The sequence below is a fragment of the Phoca vitulina genome, unplaced genomic scaffold (assembly GCF_004348235.1).
Source record: "Phoca vitulina isolate PV1807 unplaced genomic scaffold, GSC_HSeal_1.0 scaffold22, whole genome shotgun sequence".
In the NCBI taxonomy this organism is placed as follows: domain Eukaryota; kingdom Metazoa; phylum Chordata; class Mammalia; order Carnivora; family Phocidae; genus Phoca; species Phoca vitulina.
In genome coordinates this window covers 38,690,039-38,714,619 of record NW_022589725.1, presented here as the reverse complement: position 1 = coordinate 38,714,619, position 24,581 = coordinate 38,690,039, and the positions used below count along the sequence as shown (strand labels likewise).

The 24,581-nt window shown below is 41.0% G+C and overlaps 1 protein-coding gene across 1 annotated transcript; it reads right to left on the bottom strand.

The window, feature by feature from the left end:
• Positions 1-2,242: 2,242 nt before the first annotated feature.
• On the bottom strand, positions 2,243-21,944 carry CNOT11 (CCR4-NOT transcription complex subunit 11). The gene is made up of 7 exons (XM_032419238.1): positions 20,897-21,944; positions 17,807-17,971; positions 7,905-8,057; positions 5,863-6,065; positions 4,505-4,707; positions 3,014-3,110; positions 2,243-2,924 (listed from the first exon to the last, which is right to left on the bottom strand). Exons 1-7 carry the CDS (start codon positions 21,417-21,419, stop codon positions 2,727-2,729), a joined length of 1,542 nt encoding a protein of 513 aa, XP_032275129.1. The 5' UTR covers positions 21,420-21,944; the 3' UTR covers positions 2,243-2,726.
• Positions 21,945-24,581: the final 2,637 nt, after the last annotated feature.

Sequence of the window (24,581 nt, the reverse complement as noted above, 5' to 3'; positions counted from 1 at the left end):
GGCTCAGTTGGTTAAGTGTCCGATTCTTGATCTCAGCTCAGGTCTCAATCTCACAGTTGTAAGTTCAAGCCCCATGTTGGGCTCCACACCAGGTGTGGAGCCTACTTTAAAAAAAAATTTTTTTTTTTTTAAATAGGTACGGGATCCATTGTTCTTCCTGGGAATGTGAATCATTACAGAATGTATTAAGTAGTGGTACATGCTGCTTAAAAAGTTTGTGGAAATGGGGGCACCTGGGCGGCTCAGTCTGTTGAGTGTCTGACTCTTGATTTCAGCTCAGGTCATGATCTCAGGGTGTGAAATCTAGCCCCATGTTGGGCTCCCTGTTTAGCGGGGAGTCTGTGTAAGACTTTCTGTCCCTCCCCTGCTCTCTCTCTGAAAATAAATCTTCAAAGAAAAAAAAAATTTGTGAAAATGTGTACTGTGTAAGTGATAACCATTTCTTTAAAGTTGTTTAAATGTGTAAACACTGTTAAAGAGAATTATTTGAAATAGTTATAGCTTAGGATCCCAATTATTTTCTTTTTTGAAGTATCTTTTTTTCCTACTCTAAGATGTAACTTAGTGCTGTCTTCTTAACAGATGAGTTGAAGATTTTACAGCTAGAAACTGGAACTAGAAAATCCAGAGAATTCAAGATGTGTCATGGCAGTATATTGAGCTACACTTAAAAGTTGATTAGTTACTGAATCCCAGGATTATAACTTATTTCAGGTAAACTTTCTTCTACTTTTAAACATGTTTAATGAAGAACCTTTTGCTGGTGTTGTAAATGTAAACCTTTTCTTTTTTATAAAATGTTCCCTAAATATTACTACTGTTCTTTGTAAGTTACTTTAAAATCTTCCCTCTTTCAAGTAAACACCAATAGTGTGATTGTGAAATGATTAGCAGTAGTCAATCTCTTTATTTGCAGAGTCCATGTTTGTAAATTTATCTGTAACCCCCAAATCAGGATGTGTGGTACTTTTGCAGTTGTGGTGGACACGTACCCATACAACGTGTTGAAAATTTTGAGGCACCAGACACACTTTTCCAGTTGAGGTTGAACAAGAGGACACTTTGCCTTCTTGTTTCAGCTCTGTCAACACTGTGTCCTTTTCCACAGTCTATTTAGTGCCATGTTTTCCAAAATTTTGTACCTTGGTGATTTCACAGTTTAAAATGGCCCCCAAGCATAGTGTTGTCTACTGTTCTCAGCACATGAAGGCTGTGAAGTGCCTTATAGAGAAAATACATGTTAGATAAGCTTTGTTCAGGCATGAGTTACAGTGCTATTGGCCATGCGTTCCATGTTATCAGAGAATCAATAGGTTCTGGAGCCTGAATTTGGGTTGCTTCCACAGTGGTACAAACTTTGCCATTCCAAAAAGTATCTGCATAATGAATGGTTTCTTTTCCCAAACCGAGTATGTAAAACAATGATGTCTTGGGTATGGACAGAAATCAAGGTGGTTAGAATTTTGGATGTTTAAAGGCATTCCTCGTTACACTGGCTTGGGTTCTTTCCTTTAAGCAAATATATTTACAAACTCCTTATTTTCGTAAAAATAGCTAAGATACAGAATTTCTTATAAATCTAGTGGGAGTACTGCTCTTTTGCCAATATTACAGGATTGGAACTTATTTGTACTCATTTTAAAGGACACCAAGCCTAGTGGTTTTAACTTTTGCTGAAGGTTAAACTGGAAGGTAATTCTTGTTGAATAGATGATTTCCCTATAAAGAATATGCTTTGGAAGTACCTCAATAAATGAGGAATTTTTCATGGTTTCTTCAAGTAAAAAAACAGATCAGATAATACAGTTCATAAAAAACTTTAATGTAAGGCACTGTTGTCCAAAGTTAAGTGAGGGGTAACAGCCCACATATTGCCACCTTGTTCTCCTATGTCACAAACAGGCCATGTGCCCCACCACAGGCAGCAGGTACAGTTCCCACTCAGGAAGAGGTTTTACATGACAGTTCCTCAGTGGTGATATTATCTCCCAAAGCGTGGACTAAAATACTTTTCCTTAAAACAAAAAAATATCTATCTTACACTAATAACTGAAGAACTAACATCTCAAGGAAAAAAAAACTATACCAGCTATTATAGTCTCAAAAAAACGTTTCTAAGAGTTCCCATGTTTATAAGAGGTCCAAGAAATGCATGTATTTTGTTGTCTATTAAGTCCCCAAGACAAGAAAGGATCAAGTTAGAAGCATGTCCTTGGTTCAGACTGTGCTTAATGAGAAATTAGGGGCTATACGCACAAATGGGTTCAAGGGCCAAGCTTCTGTTTGCCACTTAATTCAAAAACATTCAGCTGATTTCATCTCAAGGGCAGTATGACAAATTCTTAAGATATGTCTTCATATACTGTCATTAAATACTTTTAATATTAGAACCTTAAGAAAACTGGATTCTTGATTTATCAGTAGCCTGTAACTTGTGTTTTAAAAACAGGCACTCTGCTCTGCGGTGCTAAAGACCTCATCTACTTGTTTGCAGTAACTTTTTGTGGATAACCGTTACTCCTAATCATCTGCAAGACCCACATTTTCCAAGTCTTACCAAAAATCCATCTCAAGGAAAAAGTCCTCCAGGAAAGGAAAAATTTTGCTTTAAGTAGATAAAGTGGTGTTTATATGCATAGGCCAAGCAATCCACTGAAGGTTCTAACAGTTTTAAAAATTAAGTCACAATACAGCTGAACAATTAATGTGGTGGTTCTGATGAGGTATTATTTTGACATTTTGGTCTCAGAAGGTGTTTCTCCAGTATCCAATGTCTTCAACAACCGGAAAAGGCCAGCAGCTTCTCGTATCCTACTGAATTCAATACAGAATGCCTGCACTTCTATAAACAAGTCCTGCACATTAATAATTTTGTTACGGATCAAGGACTGGAGAAAGACACACACAAGACGCACCAAACGATTCTGGAAAAAACAAAACAAAAAAAATAAATTTATTGTACCCATTTTCTTGGCAGGTATTTATAAAATTTACAAAACTTTCTGTTACTTACCTGCATGTATTTATCCTTAATTTGTTCACAAGTGGAGATGCAATTTGATATATAAAGGTGAATAAATTCAGGAGGTAGATCAACAGCTGTAGTTAGTCTGTTTCATAAAGTTAAAATGTTAGGGCTGTTAAACACTGTTAACCAAAGAGAAATTTTATATTTTATGGTTATTTAGTAAAAATTTCTGATTTATGATCAGTTACCTAGTTTTAAACATATTTATGCAAATAAGCCTGAGTCACCCTGCTTGTTAATAAAGGACACTTCCATTTTTTAAGTCCATACTTGGCATTACACATGGTAATTATTCATTTTTTTGAACACCACATTTCTATGTTTTTGGTTGAATCAGACTTTGTAGTTAATGGTTTTCACACTCTAATAAGTAACATTTACTAAACCCCAATTAGACCTAAGTGCTATGGAAGGTGGTATATCTGAGAAGGTATAGTTTAGTAAGTAAATAGTATACTATATAACTAAATGCTAAAAAATGGGTTTGTAAGCAGCAGTGTAAATGAAAAGATGGGAAAAGCCTTGAAAGGTCAAATGGCTTACTGAAACCTAGAAGTGTTCCTAATAACGTAGTGAATGATTAGAGGAAAAGCTTGGAATCTGGGATTAATGTGGCATATTTAGGAACACGGTGATTGATAGAGACCTGGATGGAATGTGAGAGAAGGCATGGTGGCATATTAGAGTCTTGAAAAGAAAAGCTGGTATTTTCCAAAGGATTCTGTGGAATGTTTAAGGAAAACAAAAAGATGGGATAGGAATTCCATGTTCATATAAAGGGATGCTATGCTAACTATACACTATAAATTTCCAAAAGAAATTCTAAATTTATTTGCCTGTAGAACCTTTTTCCATAAGGCACTGAGGAGCTACTGCTCCGAGGAACAGTGCTATGGTCACTTGAGATGGGGATGGGTTGGGGTGGGGGGCACAAGGAACAGACCTTGCCCTTGAAATTATTCTCTAGAAAGAATAATGCTGACAAAAAGATGTGGTTATTCTTGGACTAAATACCAAATACTGGTGAAGACAATAATGCTATACGAATGTAGTGAAAGGGAAGCAGCAAGCACTCAGAAGCAGGTCAATCCAAGGACTGGAGCAGAGGGAAGCCCCTGAAGGAAGTGTGAGTCTACAAAGGGGAAAGACTTGTGCAGGAGAATGCAGAAATGAAGTAGTATATTTTCAACAAGCAGCTAACCAGTTTTGCCACTAACAGAAAATAAAGTTGAAAACCTCATGCTTCCTCCCTCCCCAACCCCAAAAAGAACACTCTCCTATACACGTACTTGTCATCACCTGGCTTCCGGGCAGGCTTTTTCTGACCGGCTGATTAGCTTAAAAGGATATAGTCTTTAGTACAATTTCAAGAAGGTTTAAAAAAAAAATCCTTAGCTTACAATTTGTTGCAAGTTTTTAATCAGGATCTATATTCTCCCGTGCCCCTCCCCCACCTGATTGAGTATAAAAACTTACCGATTTACAACTTCCATTGAATGCAAAGACATGTCCATGTTGACCAGGACCGAAAAATACTCTGTGATCTGGCTTGACTGCATTAACTTCAGCAGCATTTCTATAGCAACTAGAGGGTTGTTTTCCACCAGGTCAGGAAGTTTGGCTGGAGTGAGGCCAATATGATAAACGAGTTTGGGGTCTTTTTCCAACTCACCCAAGAGCTAAATACAACCAAATTTTTAAGAAGAGAGAGGTTCTTGAGTCAAATATTCTCTGTCCTGCCTGTAAAAACAAGCTATAAAATCGTCTGCATTGAACCAACTTCATAAATTTCTTCCCTCAAACCATTAAAATCATGTCTTGATTTTTTAATTTACAACTGAACTGTAAAGACTGTTTATAAACACGCTAGTGATCCGTCCTGGGCGTTAAACCAGACTCAGTACTGCCTGGTTGGATAGAATACTGTCTGCATTGTAACAATATCATCCTTAACTCCTTTGTAGACTTCTTCTGTCATCTGTTAGAACCTAAAATAATTTAGTTGCCACCCCAACCAGCTCCCCAGAAAAGAACAGAGGAGCACGCCAGGTGGAGAACAAATACTTGAGGAGAGAAGCAGGACGGGAAGAGGGAAAGCTGCTCTCTGTACAGTCACAGTGCCTCAGGTGGCAGGACGAGACCGTTCCGGTCCTGCTCACACTATGCAATTCAAATAGGTATCGTCAAAAACATTTCTGCCAAACAAGTCCTTTTTCTTGCCAATTATCTATGTTCTTTCCCCTACCTACCTGCAAATACCAACAGTGGACTATGTTTCAGGATGGCCTAGCAAACAAAGTGAACTATAAACACAGCTATTTGACTTTGAAAAATAACATTTTGGTGGTAGACTGGATTCGAAGGGTCAATATGTCCTCACAAGTTCTAATGTGAAAATATGCAAGCTGGATAAGATTCAAACAGAAAGCACCCGCCAGGTGTCCTTGCCTTTCCCCCAGAGGAGTCTACACTTGGGCAGCAGGGGCTACTGTCAGTCTCAGATTCACCACTAACCAGCTGTGTGACAGGCTTGTTTACCTTCCCCGGCTCTCATTTCCCTCCTTTCTAAAATGTTAATAATCTCACTTAGCCTCAGTAGAGTTACTGTCCAGCTTAAATGTAACAATGTATGGAATGTGCCAAAAACATGAGATCTATCTTCTCCCACCAGAGTAAAATGACCAAGGCTGGAGAAGCAGAACAAAGATCCAGAGATCCAAGACTCCTTGGATCCAAAACATTTCTTACTGCTGAGGGCTCCTGTTGACAGGATCATTTATTGTTCACTTATCATGTGGAGGATTAAGGACAAAATGCTTACAATAAATATATACCTGTGTTTGTTGAGGAGAAGATAAGGGGCTTTTGAAGGCTTTAGCCATTATTCGCTTGATCTCCACTCCAGTGCTGTTCTTGACACACATTGATTTGTCCCATTGAATCGCATGGTCAGGCTCTGTTGGATTCAGCCAAGCCAGCTCATCTTCACAAATATGGAGTGGAGGTGGTGGACGAATAAACTCTGGGCGGAAATGGCCTGTAAGGAGAACAGGAATGTTTGCTTCTATCAGTAAGCTAACATCTATACACATCTACATAAAACTTTCAGACTTCAAAATCCAAAGCAGAGATGATATAAGAAAGTCAGGGTTTTATTCAAAATACCAACAAAATGAAACACTGATCTAATAACATTATTATTATGCTAGAGACCAAATCTATTTTTCAAGAGAGAAAGGCACTACACCATGATCTGACAATTTTTAATTCAAGCATGATCACCACTCAGAAGCAAAGGATACAACTTCACATACTGGTAAAAGTTCTGATGGGAAAAATGAAATGCTATTTGATCTCATCCTACTCTTGGTTACCACTATTTTACTCAGAGACCACTATTATTTGTACTGGTTTTTTTCTTTGCATCTTATAACCGTGAGGTGGCAAACTGGAGATGAAATGGCAGGAAACAGAAAACTATAGCTGCCTTTTAATGTTTCCAAATGAATCCGGAGATCATAAATCCCTAAATCCACAAATCCCATATTCATTCTCGTAAAACAGTAAAAGTACAATGGGAAATTGCAATGACTCAATACCTCAACTTTTGTGAAACAAGATTATCTCTAAGTTATAAACCCACTAAAATAAATGCTGGCTGGGATTTTTGCTGAACGAATTTCAGACCTCAGTCTGGTTTCCACACAGGGCTTAAGATGGCCTATCCCAATCATGGATCCTAGCCCATGCCAAATTTGAGATTAGTTTATTGATAAGGTTTTCTGGGTAAGAATCATCAGTTTATCTTAAACTATACTCATTCTTCACTTACATCACCAGGACTAGTATCTCATCTTTTCAGACCATTTATAGGAAAAAAACAAAATTTTTAACACTTCCTGAGAAGCGCTACTTATGTGATAAGGAAAATATTCCTGCAAAGTACAGATGCCTGATGTTTAGCTAGACTCAGTATCTAATTGATTTGCTTTTCACATACCTTTCTGGTGGCTCATGCAACACAAAGTTGTGCCTAAGCAGGTATTAAATAAAAATCAATGTGCCATGGACCTTCAGGCACACTTGTGACTGGCTGAGACTTCAGATATTAAACCCATCTATGCTGAAGATCTGATAATGACATTAAAGTCATGTAAATTTTAAACTCGTGGTAACACTGTAATTTGGAGAACATTTTCTTATTCCTAAGCATAAAGCATGCCTTCATCATTAAAACCACATAAAAGCCCGTGACACCAAAAGATGCAGCTGTATTATTTCAAGTTCAGTAGGTATTTTCTTTGAATTAAAGTAAAATAAGAACTGTAAGATCAGTAAAACTTTATAAGGGAGAAGGTAATGAGAGTGATAAGATTAATATAGCACTATAAAAGAAAAAATACATTATAAAAAACTCATTTTAGTAAAACTGGAATTTATATCTTCAGGAATGCTGATAATAAAAAACTTGGTATATACTTTTATTAAAGAAGAAACTAACTTTACTGACCATCTCTACTATGTTCTACTAGACCCTAGGAGATTTCTCACTGAATGCAAGTTTAAGGAGCAACAAAAGGGGCGCCTGGGTGGCTCACTTGTTAAGTGTCTGCCTTCAGCTCAGGTCATAATCCAGGCCCTGGGATTGAGCCCCGCATCGGGCTCCCTGCTTGGCGGGAAGCCTGCTTCTCCCTTTCCCACTTCCCCTGCTTATGTTCCCTCTCTTGCAGTCTCTCTCCCTCTCTCAGAAAATAAATAAAATCTTTAAAAAACAAAAAAAAGGGAGCAACAAAAAATAACACCATGTTTTAAAAAACCAAAAGTCTCAGGATGCTGGTAAAATAAAACCCAAGTATATAAAATTATATATACCTACTTTCAATAGGTGGCTTTGGTCCACTGACTAAAGCTTCTGTGATTTGAGAGGCAACCGAGCTGTCAAATCCAGAATTAGAAGAGTCTGGGTCTGGGTCACTGAGAATACTAGGGAAGCTAGCCTTACTTTGGGTTGGCAATTCAGACTGGCGTTCTGAAAAAGGATAAAATAAGAGACATTTTTAAATTGAGGGTATCACAAGGAGAAAGAAAAGACAAGCTGCTAACTGGGAAAAGCTGTCTGCAACACATATAAACAAAGGGCAAGAGTCAATATAAATATTTTCTTAATTTTTTTTTCCAAAAACTACAAATCCACCAAGAGCTAACAACACCCACCAACAAGTCAGCGGCAGCTACAGTCAGGCCTCTCAGCCAGTTGTGCTGGGGGCCAGTCCCACGCATCAGAGCACCCCTAGCTGTTGCAGACCAGTCACAACAGGAAGGTACATACAGCCCACACAGGGGATACCTCTACAGTGCCTGGTACTGGTGACCAGGGAGGATTGAGGTACTGGGGTCCTCAGGGCATTTTCTACATAAGGCAACTACTTTCAAGTCCAGGAGATGTAAGTGACATACCTAATATATAGAAACAAACACAGAGAGACAAAATGAGACAGGAATAAGTTCTGAAAAAACCAACATAAAACTTCAGAAAAAGAACTAAAAGGAAACAAGGTAAGCAATCTACCTGATGAAGAGTTTGGGTAATGGTCATAAAAATCCTCACTAGTCTTGAGAGAAGTGAATGAACTCAGAACGAAGTTGAAGAATATAATAACTGAAATGAAAACTACACTAGAGAATCAACAACAGATTAGCAGATGAAGAAAGGATCAGCGATCTGGAAGACAGGTTAATGGAAAGCACCCAAGCTGAACAGCAAAAAGGTTAAAAATTTTTAAATGGGGATTCTGTGACAACATCAAGCATAATGTTTGCATTATAGGGAGTCCCAAAAGAAGAAAGGGGCAGAAAACTATTTGAAGAAATAATCACTAAAAACATCCCTAACCAAGGGAAGGAAACAGCCAGGTCCAGGAAGCAGAGAGCCCTAAACAAGATGAACCCAAGAAGCTCCACACCAAGACACATAATTAAAATGTCAAAAAGAGAATCTTAAAGGCAGCAAGAGAAAAGCACATAGTTACATGGGAAACCCCATAAGGCTATCAGATGTTTTTTCAGCAGAAACTGCAGGCCAGAAGGGAGTGGCATGATATATTCAAAGTACTGGGAATAAACACAATCAAGAGTACTTGCCCCAGCAAGGTTATCACTCAGAATTGAAGGACAGACAGAATTTACCAAACAAAAGTTAAAGGAGTTTGCCACCACTAAACTAGCCTTACAAGAAATGTTAAAGGGACTTCTGTAAGCAGAAAAGAAAAAGCCATAATTAGAAGAAAATTACGAAAAAAAAAATTCAGTAAAAGCAAACACATACTAAAGGTACTGGATCAATCACTTATAAAGCTAGTATGAAGATTAAAAGACAAAAATAGTAAAATCAATTATATCTATAATAATTAGATAAAGGGCACAAAATAAAAAGATGTAAAATAGGATAATATGTACGTAAAATGTGGAATAGGGTGGGGGAGTTAAAATATAGTGCTTTCAGAATGTATTCAAACTTATCCAACCATCAGCTTAATTTAGACTGGTATATACAAAGAATATTCTATATGGACCTCAGTAACCACCAACCAAAAACCTCTAATAGATTCACAAAAAAACAGAATGGAACCCAAGCATAACATAGCATAACGTCATCAAGTCATAAGGGAAGAGATCAAGAGAACTACAAAAAGAACCAGGAAACAATTAACAAAATGGCAAAAAGTACGTATCAATGAATACTTAAAAAGTAAATGAACTAAAATGCACATTTACTTTTAAATCAAAAGACATAGGGTGACTGGATAAAAAGACAAGACCTACTTACATGCTTCCTACAAGAGACACAAACATCAGACCCAAAGACACACTGAAATGAAGGTATGGAAAAAGATAGTCCATGCAAATGGATGGGAGAAAAAAAAAAAAAAAAAAGAGTTGGGTGGCAATACTTATATTGGACAAACTAAACTTTAAAACAAAGACTGTAGGGGCGTCTGGCTGGCTCAGTTGGTAAAGCGTGGGACTCTTGATCTCAGGGTCCAAGCCCCACGTTGAGCACGGAGCCTACTTAAATGCATATATACCTACATAAATAGGGGCACCTAGGTGGCTCAGTTGGTTAAGCGTCTGACTTCGGCTCAGGTAATGATCTCGGGGCTCAGGTCATAATCTCAGGGTCCTGGGATCGAGCCTCGCATCGGGCTCTGTGCCCAGCGGGGAGTCTGCTTCTCCCTGTCACTCTCCCTCTGCCCCTCCCTCCACTCATGCACACGCACTCTCTCTCAAATAAATAAAATTTTTAAAAAACCTTAAATAAGTGTATAGACTGTAACAAAAGATAAAGACACTATAAAATCATAACAGGGACAATCCAACAAGAAGATGTAACAATTGTGAATATTTATGCACCCAACAGAGGAGCACCCAAATATATAAAACAAATATTAACAGACATAAAGGGAGCAATTGACAGTAATACATAATAGTAAGGGACTTTAACACCCCACTCCCATCAATGGACAGATCATCTAAACAGAAAATCAATAAGGAAACAGTGGCTTTGAATGACACACTGATGGATTTAACAGATATATTTGGAACATTCCATCCTAAAACAGAATACACACTCTTTTCAAGCACACATGGAAAATTCTGCAGAATAGATTACGTATTAGCCCACAAAACAAGTTCAGAAAGACTGAAGTCATACCATGCATCTTTTTTGACCACAATACTAGGAAACTAGAAGTCAACCGCAATGAAAAAAACGAAAAGACAAATACATGGAGATTAAGTAACAAACTACAAAACAATGGATGGGTCAACCAGGAAATAGAAGAAATTTTAAAAAGTACATGGAAACAAATGAAAATGAAAACACAAGAGTTCAAAACCTTCGGGATGCAGGAAAAGTGGTTCCAAGAGGGAAGTTTAGCAATACAGGCCTCCCTCACGAAGCAAGAAAAATCTCAAACAACCTACCCTTACACCCAAATGAGCTAGAAAAAGAAGACCAAAACCTAAAACCAGCAGAAGAAAGGAAATTAGAATACAAATAAATGATCAAGTGGAATTTATTCCTGGGTTGCAAGGATGGTTCAGTAGTCACAAAATATCCAACATGATATATCACATTAACAAAATAAAGGATAAAATGGATATGGTCATCTCAATAGATGTAGAAAAAGCATTTGACAAAATTCAACATCTGTTCATGATAAAAACTCTTAACGATGTGGGTATACAGGGAACATACCTCAGCATAATAAAGGCCATGTATGATAAATCCACAACTAACATCACAATGGTGAAAAGCTGAAAGCTTTCCCACTAAGGTCAGGAACAAGACAGGGATGTCCACTATCACCATTTTTATTCAACACAGTCCTGTCCTAGCCTCAGCAGTCAGACAAATAAATAAAAGACCGGTAAGGAAGAAGTAAAACTTTTACTATTTGCAGATGATATGATACTATATAGAGAAAACCCAAAAGACTCCACCAAAAAACTGCTAGAACTGATAAATAAATTCCAGAATACAAAATCAACGTGCAGAAATCTGTCGCATTTCTATACACTAATAACAAAGCAGTGGAAAGAGAAGTCAAGAAAACAATCCCATTTACAACTACACTAAAAATAGTAAGATACCTAGGAATAACTCTAACTAAAAAGCTGAAAGACCTAAACTAAAATACTGAGGAAAGAAACTGAAGATGACACAAAGAAACGGAAAGACATTCCATGTTCATGGATTGGAAGGACAAATACTGTTACTATGTCCATACTATGTAAAGCAATCTACAGATTCAATGCAATCCCTATCAAAATGCTGATAGCATTTTTCACAGAACTAGAACAGATAATCCTAAAATTTGTATGGAACCACAAAAGATCCCTGAATAGCCAAAGCAATCTTTTGAAAGAACAAAGCTGGAAGTATCACAGTCTTGGATTTCAAACTACTACTAAGCTATAGTAATCGAAATAGTACAGTATCGGGACAAAACAGACACATGGATCAATGAATGAACAGAATGCCCAGAAATAAGCCCATGCTTAAAGGGCCAATTAATCTACCATAAAGGAGGTAAGAATATACAATTGGGGGAGAAGACAGTTTCTTCAATAAATGGTGCTGGGAAAACTAGACAGCTACATGCAAAAGAATGAAACTAGACCACTTATACCATACACAAAAATAAACTCAGAATACCTACACATAAGACCTGAAACCATAAAACTTTTTTTTAAGATTTTATTTATTTATTTGAGAGAGAGAGAGCACGTGCACACACACAGGGAGAGGGAGAAGCAGACTCCCCGCTGAGCAGGGAGCCTGAGGTGGAGCTTGATCCCAGGACCTGGAGATCATGACCTGAGCCAAATGCAGACGCTTAACAGACTGAGTCACCCAGGCACCCCAAAACCATAAAATTTTTAAAATAAAACATAGGCACTAAACTCTTGGATTGGCTTTGGCAACTTATTTATGGATAAGTCTCCCCAGGCAAGGGAAACAAAAGCAAAAATAAACTGGGGCTACATCAAAATAAAAGCTTTTGTACAGCAAAGGAAACCATAAAACGAAAACCTACTGAATGGGAGAAGCTAATGATGTATATGATAAGGGGTTAATATCCAAAATAAATAAAGAACTCCTACAACACCAAAAAAAAAAAATAGATTTAAAAATGGACAAGAGGACCAGAACAGACATTTCTCCCAAAGAAGATATACAGATGACAGACACATGAAAAGATTTTCAACATCACTAATCACCAGGGAAATGCAAATCAAAACCATCGTAAGATATCACCTCACACCAGTCAGAATAGCTAGTATGAAAAAAAACAAATATCAAGTGTTGGTGAGGATGTGAAGAGAAGGAAGCCCTTATGCACTGTTGGTGAGAATGTAAACTGGTGCAGCCTCTCTGGAAAACAGTATGGAGGTTCCTCAAAAACTAAAAACAGAAGTACCACAGGATCCAGTAATTCCACTTCTGGATATTTACCCAAAGAAAACAAAAACACTACTTCAAAAGGACATATGCACCCTTATGTTTATTGCAGCGTTATTTATAATAACCAAGATATGGAAGCAACCTAAGTGTCCATCGATAAATGAACAGGTAAAGATGTGGTGTGTTCAACCACATGTTCGTTACATGTTCATAACATGTTCAACCACATTCATTTAATGGTCTATATATATACACATGCACACACAATGGAATATTGTGAAAAAGAATATAGAAAAAGAATGAAATCTTGCCATTTGTGATATGGATGGACCTAAAATGTACTGTGCTAAATGAAGTCCAACACAGAAAGACAAATACCGTATGATTTCACATCTATGTGGAATCTAACAAAACAAAACAAAACAAAAACCAGAAAGAGACCCCTCAATAGAGAACAAACTGGTGGTTGCCAGAGGGGAGGGAGGCAGGAGGATGGGCAAAATAGGTGAAGGGGATTAAGAGGTACAAACTTCCAGTTACAAATAAATCATAAGAATGAAAAGTACAGCATAGGTAATATTGTTAATAATACAATAACTTGGGGCGCCTGGGTGGCTCAGTCGTTAAGCGTCTGCCTTTGGCTCAGGTCATGATCTCAGGGTCCTGGGATGGAGCCCCACATGGGGCTCCCTGCTCAGCGGGAAGCCTGCTTCTCCCTCTCCCACTCCCCCCGCTTGTGTTCCCTCTCTTGCTGTGTCTGTCAAATAAATAAAATCTTTAAAAATAATAATACAATAACTTTGTATGGTAACAGATGGTAACTACACTTAATGTGGTAACTGAATAAATGCATAGAGCTGTCAAATCACTAATATTGTACACCTGAAACTAACGTAATACTGTATGTCAACTGTACTTCAATTTTTTTTTTTTTAAAGATTTTATTCACTTATTCGACAGAGAGACACAGCGAGAGAGGGGACACAAGCAGGGGGAGTGGGAGAAGCAGGCCTCCCGCTGAGCAAGGAGCCCGATGCGGGACTCGATCCCAGGACCCCGGGACCATGACCTGAGCTGAAGGCAGACGCTTAACAACTGAGCCACCCAGGCGCCCCGAATTTTTTTTTTTTTTTAAAAAGCAACCCCTACAGGGGCGCCTGAGTGGCTCAGTCGTTAAGCATCTGCCTTCAGCTCAGGTCATGATCCCAGGGTCCTGGGATCGAGCCCTGCATCGGGCTCCCTGCTCAGCAGGAAGCCTGCTTCTCCCTCTCCCACTCCCTCTGCTTGTGTTCCTGCTCTCACTGTCTCTCTCTGTCAAGTAAATAAATACAATCTTAAAAAAAAAAACAACTCCTACAAATCAATTTTTTAAAAAAGAAAAAATGGGCTGACTTCAAGCATTTTATTTAAAAAAAAAAAAAAGCTTGAATGGCCAATAAACACCTGAAAACATGTTCAACCTCATGGGGGGGCGGGGGTCAGTCAAAACACAAGATACTATTACACACCCTCTTACACACCCTCCAGGTTGACAAAAATTAAGCCTGAGATTATCAGATGCAGAGAATGTCAAGTAAGTAGCACACTGCTAATGGGAATGAAACATGGCACAGCAACTCTGGAAAACAATCTGCCATTAGCTAGTCAAGTTACATGTGCTTATCTTTCTCTCTACAAGAAACACTTACACACGTACACCAGAAGAATGTACCAGAATGTTCATAGCAACATTATGTCCATCAACAGTAAAATGGATACAGAACTTGGTATTCCATTGTATGAATGTCACAACAACAATGAAAAGCCACCACAATTCATCAACATGGATTCACCTTACAACTAACACCCAAAAGAACACAGTATGATTCCACATATACACCAAGTTTAAGAACATCCAAAGTTAAACTACAGGCATGTACAGAGGGGAGGGCTATAAAGTAAATCATGAATGATTACCACAGAAGTGAGCTTAGTGACGGGGGAGAAGGAGAGCAGCTAGTAAGAGAAACACACAGGGAACCTCTAGGTCCTGAAACTATTCCATTTCTTAACCTAGATGATGGTTGCTCCAGGGCCACTTTATAATTCCTTAATATATGCAGGTTTTATGAATTGCATATTTCAGATTTTGTAATTTTGAAAACATGGCTAAATTCCTGATTCCTTAAAGAGCTACCCGTGTTAATAAAAAACCATCGATCCAATTGAAAAATGGCCACACATGAAAGATGCCTTAGACCTATAACATGTTCAACCACTTCATTTAATAGGAAAAATGCTAATTAAAATTATCCTGAGATGCTGTTTTCTCTGACTGCTAAAGTACAGAAAATTAACATACTCTTGACCAAAATGTAGAAAAATGTTTAAATTGGCACACTGTGTGGTAAACTAGTAAGTGCAGGTTGTTTGTCAGGAATTTTTAATAAAACCTCTGAAATGAATACTGACATTGTTAACAGGGTAAAAGTGCCCCTTGTGGTTACTTCTGTTTAGCTTGTCTGCTTGTTTATTTAAAGTCAAAAAAATGCAGGGTGCCTGGGTGGCTCAGTCGTTAAGCATTTGCCTTCAGCTCAGGTCATGGTCCCAGGGTCCTGGGATCGAGCCGCATATTGGGCTCCCTGCTCCGCTGGGAGTCTGCTTCTGCTTCTCCCTCTCCCCCTGCTTGTGTTCCCTCTCTTGCTGTGTCTCTCTCTGTCAAATAAATAAATAAAATCTTTTTAAAAAAACTGCATCCTCCATAAATAACCTCTGGTCCATGGATCCTACTACAAGACATGAATTGCAGGCCTCTGCAAAGGTGATTTGTGGTAGCCAGCTCCAGAAAAGATAGGTATATCACTTTTTTCCCCTGGTACTTATAAAAATGAATGGATTGGGACATCTTCAATCTGGGTAGGGGACAGCAAGCAGCAAGCTTAGCCACTTTACCAAGCTCTCTCAAGACTAACTCTAGCGGGGCGCCTGGGTGGCTCAGTTGGTTAAGCGACTGCCTTCAGCTCAGGTCATGGTCCCAGGGTTCTGGGATCGAGCCCCGCATCGGGCTCCCTGCTCAGCACGAAGCCTGCTTCTCTCTTTCCCACTCCCCCTGCTTGTGTTCCTTCTCACTGTCTCTCTCTGTCAAATAAATAAATAAAATCTTTAAAAAAAAAAAAAAAAAAGACTAACTCTAGCACATATTTCTTTCTGGGCTTGATATACTTCAAAACTTTGAGAGACTAACTCAAGTCATTGTAAGGGAGGTCAGATCTGATTCTCACTTTATTGAATACAAAGCTAGAACCCTCAGAATATATATCCCTTCTGAAGATAAGGGATATATATTCTGTCACCTCTGTACCCCGCTTTCATACAATCTTTAAAGAAATAATCATTGTTTTGGGGCGCCTAGGTGGCTGAGTCAGTTAAGCGTCTGCCTTCGGCTCAGGTCATGATCCCAGAGTCCTGGGATCGAGCTCCCTGCTCAGCGGGAAGCCTGCTTCTCCCTCTCCCACTCTGAAATAATAAAAATCTTAAAAAAAAAAAAAAATCATTGTTTTATTTCTGTGAATAGATTGTATCTAGCACTAATGACTAATGAGTATTTCTGCGTACCTTCAGTCTTAAAAGTCTTAAAAAGATTTGTCTTGGGATGCCTGAGTGGCTCAGTTGGTTAAGCGTCTGCCTTCGGCTCAGGTCATGATCCCAGGGTGCTGGGATCGAGTCCCACATCGGGCTCCCTGCTCAGCCGGGAGCTTGCTTCTCCCTCTGCCGGCTGCTCTCTCTCTTTCTCCCTGACAATAAATAAAGTCTTAAAAAAAAAAAAAAAGATTTCTCTTGGTTTCATAAAATAATCATTGTTATACTGTTGATACCCAGGAGTTAAAAAGTGAGGTTCAGAGGTTCAGAATGCTCCAAGGAAAAAGTAGTTTATTGAACAGTGTCACCTTATATAAGAAACCAAATGTCACAGATGCATTAAGTCTAAGAAGGATGGGGAACTGTCAAAATTAATACTGCAGCTCAATCACAAGGTCAAGGGTTCACAATTTTGCCAATGTATTAGAATTTCCCTAATGAATCACTCTCAAATGGTATAAGACCCATTTCATCCATATTTTTGCTCAGAGCAGTCAAGTGAAAGGTGCCTCTTTACCTACCCTTCTCAGAGAGGCTCTGTCTGACCATCCAGGTCAAGAAAGTTCCTCTATTTTCTACCACAACATGCTTTTGCTTCAAGAGAACCCGCTCGTTAATTTATACGTGTAACACAGAAGGTGCCCAAGCAATCCTGAAACGTAGGACACGGGAGGTTTAACACATCCTGACTTCAAAACTTACTACAAAGCTACAGTAATCAAACGTGGGGAAGTAGAATATAGACAAAGCAATGATCATAGAATAGAGAGCCCAAAAATAAACCCTTCCATTTAAGGTCAAATAATTTTCAACAAGGGTGCCAAGAGAAATAATTTTGACTATTCAGAGTTCCGTGGGATTCTGTATGAATTTTATGATGGGTTTTTCTATGTCTGCAAAACACATTGTTGGGATTTTAACAGAAATTGCATTGACATCAGGAAAATTTTTTTAAACCTACTAAATTTTATCCAGCATTCTTCTTAAATTGGAAAGCAATCAATTCAAGTGAAAACTCAGAATGAATTTATATGCCATATTAGCAAGGATCCAGTACTAAAGCTATGTTTTTCATGGAAGTTACTAAGTTTTAGCACAGTTAAAAAGACCTTCATTTTAACTGGAGAACCTCAAAAAAAAAAAAAAAAAGCCTAATGCTACCACACAAGAATACCAAACCACCAATTCCTTACCAGCCAAGGCTAGCTGAAGTCCACTAATGTCCACAGATTGGCCCATGTTTCCAACGTCCATCAATGCAATCTGTCGGGGTGTCTTTTTGAAGAGTTCTCTTGGGGGTGCCAGCATCAGCTGGGAAAGAAAAAACTTTTCTGGTGGAGTTATAGGAGGCAAAAATCCTGTAAACAAAAACATATAACAATTTCTCCAATGGTTATTTTTGGAAAATTAACTTGACTCTGGTAAAATTAGCATTTGCGACTTGCCATCTCCACTCACATAAAGACAAAATTATAATTTTCAGTTAACCAAATACATACATTTATGAAAATGTAATTAAATATGCCATTTGAAATTCTCGGATTTGTGGCAGTATCAATGGAACTTAAGTTTTTCTTAACTATTAAAAACTTTGTTTCCAACATGCAAAGGCTAAAGCTTACACATGCAAGCAAAAACAAATAAAAAAGCTAGTGCTCAGAAATGCTTCTCTTTCTCCTCTGCTGCTGTGAGCAACTGTACCAGGTGAAGAGACGAGGAAGCATCCACAGCGCAAACACATCTCATACCCGCTTCAGTGCACAGTGCAGCCACAAAATTCCCACAGTGCTGAATGCTGTTGCCTTCTGCCCCACATTCAGTTGCTCACCAAGCCTCATCCATCCCACAGCAGCATTGTGGCTAGGTTCTGTTCCCTCATCTCCATCCCCTCCCCGACCCTCCCCTCTCGCCAGGATTCCAGGCCAGCCTTCCTCATTTCCCCAGCTCCCAGTTTTGACTCCTGCCCACCAACCCATCACCCACAGTCCACACTCCCACTTACCACTCAGTTATATTTCTAGGTACAAATCTGCTCACCATACTTAACCTGTTTACACAGAATTAAACCCAAAATTCTGCACCATTATAAGACCCTTCATCCTCTAGTCCTGACCCACTTTCCCAATCTCATCTCTTGAACTCCCCTCTAACCCACATATCCTACACTCCAGTTGCACAAAATCTCCCAGGTTCTCGAATTCCTGATTTCAAAACATCCAATATACCCAGTTCTTTAAGAATACCTGACAGGGCCACACACTTCCCTCACAACCCCCCACCCCATCTCTAATCAATAGCCAGCAAAAACATTACTCCCTCTGAGAATGTCTCCAGCCACAAAGGTAGCTGTTCATCTGTGCCACCAAGCATTTTGTATGTGACATCTAGCACAACACTTACTACATTGGCTTATGACTACATTTGTGTCTCCCCAACCAGAATGCAAGCTTCTTGAGTGCCGGGAAGCCGTCTTATTTACATCTAGATACATTCTCAATCCTCGCTCTGCATCAGAATCACCTGAAAAACTTTAAAAATATATCCATGGGCGCCTGGGTGGCTCAGTCGTTAAGCGTCTGCCTTCGGCTCAGGTCATGATCCCAGGGTCCTGGGATCAAGCCCCACATCGGGCTCCCTGCTCAGCGGGAAGCCTGCTTCTCCCTCTCCCACTCCCCCTGCTTGTGTTCCCTCTCTTGCTGTGTCTCTGTCAAATAAATAAATAAAATCTTAAAAAAAAAAAAAAAAAAATATATATATATATATATATATATCCATTAGATGCTCACTCTAGACATACGATACAAGCCTTTGATGTTGATATTCTGTTTTCTATTTAACGAAAGTAAGGATAATAATGGTTAAGAATTATTATAAATACTTTTATTCCTCATGATAACCCTATCAGCTTGGAATTATTATTATCTGCATTTTATAAACAAAGAAACGGAGGCACAGAGAGGTAAAATAACTATCCATGGAGTCCTTCCTTGGCAAATTTGTTTACAATGCAGTCGATGGTCTGAATCTAGGTTTAGACTCCCGGCATTTGAGAATGACCATAAGTCATCCTCCTTTTGCTTAACCTGGCCTTCAGAATTCAAACAGTTCTCTGAGTAAATCCCACACTGTCCCCATTCTCTGCTAAGGGCCCCCTAGGATGGTGGGTTTTGACCTCCCATGCTACGTTCCATTACTTTCTGGGCATTCTCAAACTTCCTGAAAGCCTAGTTCAGTACTAGTACCATAAGGGCATCTTCTCCAACACGAGGTTTGCCCCTCTTACATAAGAGCAGTGCAGGAAACCAACCAGAAGATGCTTTAGATCAAAGGGGATGCCAAGCATGAACACCAACTAGCTTACAAGGTAGAAGTCCTCCTGTGCTATGAAAAACTTGGTATTATCTCAAAATCCACTGCCTCCACCTTTTATCTCTCTGTATAGTGGCCCCTATCTATACAGTGCTCTTTTTCCCACTGATTTAGTACTGTGAGATCAAACTGTTCCCCACTTCTACCTACTTCCCCCAGTACACTGGTCTTTGTCTTAGTTTTCCAGGTACCCCTATCACTAATCACCATCCCTTCGGTGCCCTTCTCCTTTCCTGGCTCAGAGTCTTCTCCCAAAGTCAAGTCTCATGAAGAATCTGAGTTATTAAAAAGAAAAAAAAAAAAAAAAAGTCAGCCTCGAATGAAACCCACTGATCTGATCTCAACAATACTGCACAAATACACATTTTACATAACGTCCAGTAGTCATGCGTTTTCTAACTTAGGCCGTGAACTCGAGACTACCTTCTATCCTCTCCCCCATCACATCATCCAGGGACACGCATCAGACCAACGAAGGTGGCTGCAAAGTCCTTAAACACCATTTAATGTCTATTTCCGCCTAACAACTTCTTCGGGTTCTGAACGACTTCTAGTTACTCGACTGTGACTTAAAACCGGGAGCAGAGTGTCTTTCGTCACACACCTCAGACGTGCTCTACAGTAACGAAGTGTGAATGAGTTGCTGAAACTGTTAAGCCCCACTCAGCTGCGTGATTTGACGGCCCGTACAGTGGAGAGGAATAACTTGCGGTGCCCTGAATCTGTAATTAAGCTACCACTTCTCCATACTTCGCGGGGGGAGGGGAATTAGATCATTTCAAAAGGAGACCATTTCACTTGCGGATGAACTCTCGCACAAGCGCAGGCGGAAAGTGCCCCATCTAGCCACAGCGCACACCTGGCTTCGGGTGGGAGGGGCCGCCCGGCCGAGGGGCGGCGCGCCTCGGGCGTACCTGAGAGCGGCGGCCTGTCGGGCTCCTGGCCGCCGCGGGCTGGCGGCGCCGGGTTGAGCAGGTGCGCGAAGCTGGCGGCAAAGGGGTTGGCGGCGAGCGGCTCCGTGCGGTACATCTCCCAGAGCAGGTAGAGCGCGGTGAGGCGTTGCGCCGCGCTGGGCAGCAGGTCCGGCTGCTGCAGCAGCATGACGAGCACCGAGCCCAGGCGGAAGTGGTCGGCCTTGCTGAAGTAGTGGTGGAAGGCGGTGGACAGGCCCTCGAAGGTGCTGCCGCCGCCCGCCTCCTCCGAGATGATGCTCAGCAGGCTCGAGAGCTCCTTCGGGGTCAGGCTCATCCTGCCCGCGGGCCCCCCCGGGCCTCCACTGCCCGGCCCGGGGCCGCCTGCTCCGCCTCTGCCCCCGCCGCCGGAGCCGGAGCCTCCCGGGCCGCTCCTGGACGCCGACCCCGCCGCTTCCCGGGCACCCCTTTGCTCCGCGGCGGTGAGTAGCCGGCCAGACGCCGCGCTCACCCCGCCACCGGGCATCAACCTCGTCCGCCTGCCCTGCTCCCCGGCCGGAGTGGCCCTGGCGCCGGCTCGCCCCGTCCCCACGGCCGTAAAGCGCGCTGATACACGACAGCGTCGCAAACAAAACACGTCGGGGAAGCCAGACCGCCGCAGAGCAGAGGGGCAGCCCGGAGCGAACGCGAGGCGGGTAGAGCGAGACCAGGGAGAGGATCCGGAGTCGCTGGGTGGGCGGGGTGAAGCGGCCGGAAGTGCATGGGGGCCTGCGAGGTTCTGGCCTAGTGCGGCGGGGGTCCTGCCGCGAGACCGCCCGGCGCTGGGGGGCGCGGTCTGCTCCTCGGCGACCCCAAGCGGACCTCCTAGCAGTCCCCGAGGCAGAGCCTGGCACCGGACGGTCCCGGTGAATGTGCGCCACGTTATCGTTTGGAAGAATGCGTCTCAGATTCTGGTTTTCTCAATATACCATACGTGACTGTTCCTGAGTTAAACTGTTTAAATGCGAGGCACCGAAAGAGGACATTTCTCATAACCGAAGTTAATTTCCAGTCTTAAATCTTTTTTGCACTTGAGTTTTTGTACATGGTTATTTTAACAGGATTTTGAGAAAATGTTTCCAATAAATACTCATGTACAAAATTGTTGTGCAACTTTTTACTTTTTCTGCCCGAAGGCTCTGATTCTGGGCCTTGACTGTGTTTGGAAGCCCCCGGGGGAACCTTTAGGAATAGTAACCTCAGACGCGAAAGACGATGGCTCGGGTATTAAAAAAATAAAAACACCTCCCCAGGTGACTCTAATGTGAACTCTGGGCTGAATCCTGAGTGGCGTTCCCCAGACTTGTCCAGTTCTTCCCTAGACCTAAAGGAACATAGAGGATTTCCCCCGCGATTTCCACGAGACAGGTTTGGGAAATCTGGTCTGCGCTGAAAAATGCTCTCAGCTCAAGAGTCAGTTAAGCGCCACCTTCATCTAAAGTAAAACTGAAGGGAGAGAACTGGCTGGATCACCAGTATGCAAATTATGAAGACTTCTTCAATTTACTGCTAGATTACCCATTAGAAAGGTCTTGCCAAGACATTTGTTTTTTTTTTTAAGTGGAGCCCAATAGGAACTTAGGTTCCTGAGTTCAAGACTTGAGCTGACATCAAGAGTTGGACGCTCAACTGACAGCCACTCAGGCGGCCCTCAAACAGCCTTTTTTTTTTTTTTTTTAAGATTTTATTTATTTATTCATAAGAGAGAGAGAGGCAGAGGGAGAAGCAGGCTCCCTGCTGAGCAGGGAGCCCGATGCGGGACTCGATCCGAGGACCCTGGGATCATGACCTGAGCCGAAGGCAGAAGCTTAACCATCTGAGCCACCCAGGCGCCCCCAAAACAGCCTTTCTAACAGCAGGAAATACAATTTTTTAATGCTGGGACTGTTGGGAAACTGGTTCCAATTAGCTTGAAAATATTCTCATTTTATTTTTTTACTATGGTAAATAAACATGATTGTGTTTGAGCCATTTTACATTGTGGGGTCTATTTGTAATAGCAATTAGCATATATATATGATATGTGTGTGTGTGTGTTTAACTGTTTTTTAAAGATGTTTCAAAATATTTGAACATAATTACCCGCCACCACCAAAAGAACTAAATACTTTTCTTTCTGTAGGAACATTTTCAAAATTGAGATGATTTCCCTGAAAACAATTCTCGTGTCCTGCATTAGTTTCCTGGTAACAACCATGAACTGTGTGGTTTAACACAACAGAAATTCGTTTTCTCACAGTCCTGGAGGCTAAAAGTCCAAAATGAAGGTGTTGGTGGGCAGGGCTGTGCTCCCTCTGAAGGCTTGAGGGAAAAATTCTCCCTTGTCCCTTAGGTTTTGGTGGTTGCCAACGGTCTCTGGCATCCTCTGGCTTTCAGCTGCACCATTTCCCTCTCTGCCTCTGCATTCACATGGCCTTCTTATGGGGACATCAGTACAAAAGGGACAGGTGGGGCTAGATAGGGAGGGATAGGTAAGGGGGTTACTGGATCAGGCTCACAGAAATCCCAACAATGTGGAGGTGTAAGAAAATCAGAGATAAGGGAACACTCCAGACCACCCTGCCCTAGGTGTCCAAGGAGGGAGTCTTATTTATGACAGTCTCCTGCGGTCAACAGAAAATAACCAGACCCTAAAAAGAAGTAAGCCATTAAAGATGTTATCACTTGTCCTTAATCCATGGTGCTGCCAGTAGAGAAGTCAAAAAGATGTAAATTCCCTGGTTAACCTTCAATAAAAGAACAACCCTAAAAGCCCTCAGTGGCAACCCTGTTGGGACCCCTCTCACCCTGACAGCTTTTTTTTTCTGTGCCCTTGCTTAATAAAAACTCTTATCGCTTTACTCACTCTCCTTTGTCCTTGAGATTCATTCTTGGACTCGGGGAGACAAGAACCTAGCTCTCCCACCTCACCAGTCATTGGATTGAGGGTCCACCCTAATCCGGTATATGACCTCATCTTCACTGATTGTGTTGTCAAAAACCGATCTGTGTGCTTCGGGGCCAACATACAACTCGAAGGCAGAGTCTGGGCTAAAGAGGACCAATAGCTTTATTGCTTTTGCAGGGCAAGGAGGCTGCAGCAGGCTAGGGCCTTCTCAAAACTGCGAGCCCCTCCCCCCCAAGGAAGGGGCGGGGGAGGGGAGTTACTGGGAAATACAGGAACCAGCCAGTTTCAACAGGAATTGTGTCTGTGCTGCCCACCTCCTCAGTGTTGGTAGTTTTCAGGGTGCTACCAGGTTCCTGAAACAGAAGGCTAAGAAGGGAGGTTTGCGGAAGAGATGCAAAAGGTTACTTTAAATTGAGCTTTGCTGAAGAAACATTAGTGCAGCCATTTTTCTTTTTGTGCAACTTTTAAGTGGCTTCAGTGACACCTACAAAGACTCCATTTCCAAATAAGGTCACAATCTGATGTTCCAGGTGGACATGAATTTTGTGGGGACACTGGTCAACCCAGTAGAGGCTGAGGGGAGGAAAACATTTTCCTCGGCCCAAGGTTCTTCCAAGTAGATTAATAATTAAATTTACATGAGACAGATTAACAGGAGAAAAAAAACCCAAATTTTTATTACGTGGGCACAGAGGTCCAATAATGAAATTGAAACCTCAAGAAATGACCGAGGCAGGCAGTTTTCATACTTTTTAGACAAAG

Excerpts from the sequence above, each read along its gene's own strand:
- CNOT11 (XM_032419238.1), bottom strand. The coding sequence starts at position 21,419 with ATGCCCGGTGGCGGGGTGAGCGCGGCGTCTGGCCGGCTACTCACCGCC. Across the intron at positions 17,972-20,896 it reads CGACAGGCCGCCGCTCTCAG|GATTTTTGCCTCCTATAACT; the intron begins GTACGCCCGAGG and ends TTTTGTTTACAG. Across the intron at positions 6,066-7,904 it reads ACCAAAGCCACCTATTGAAA|GCCATTTCCGCCCAGAGTTT; the intron begins GTAGGTATATAT and ends TTCTCCTTACAG.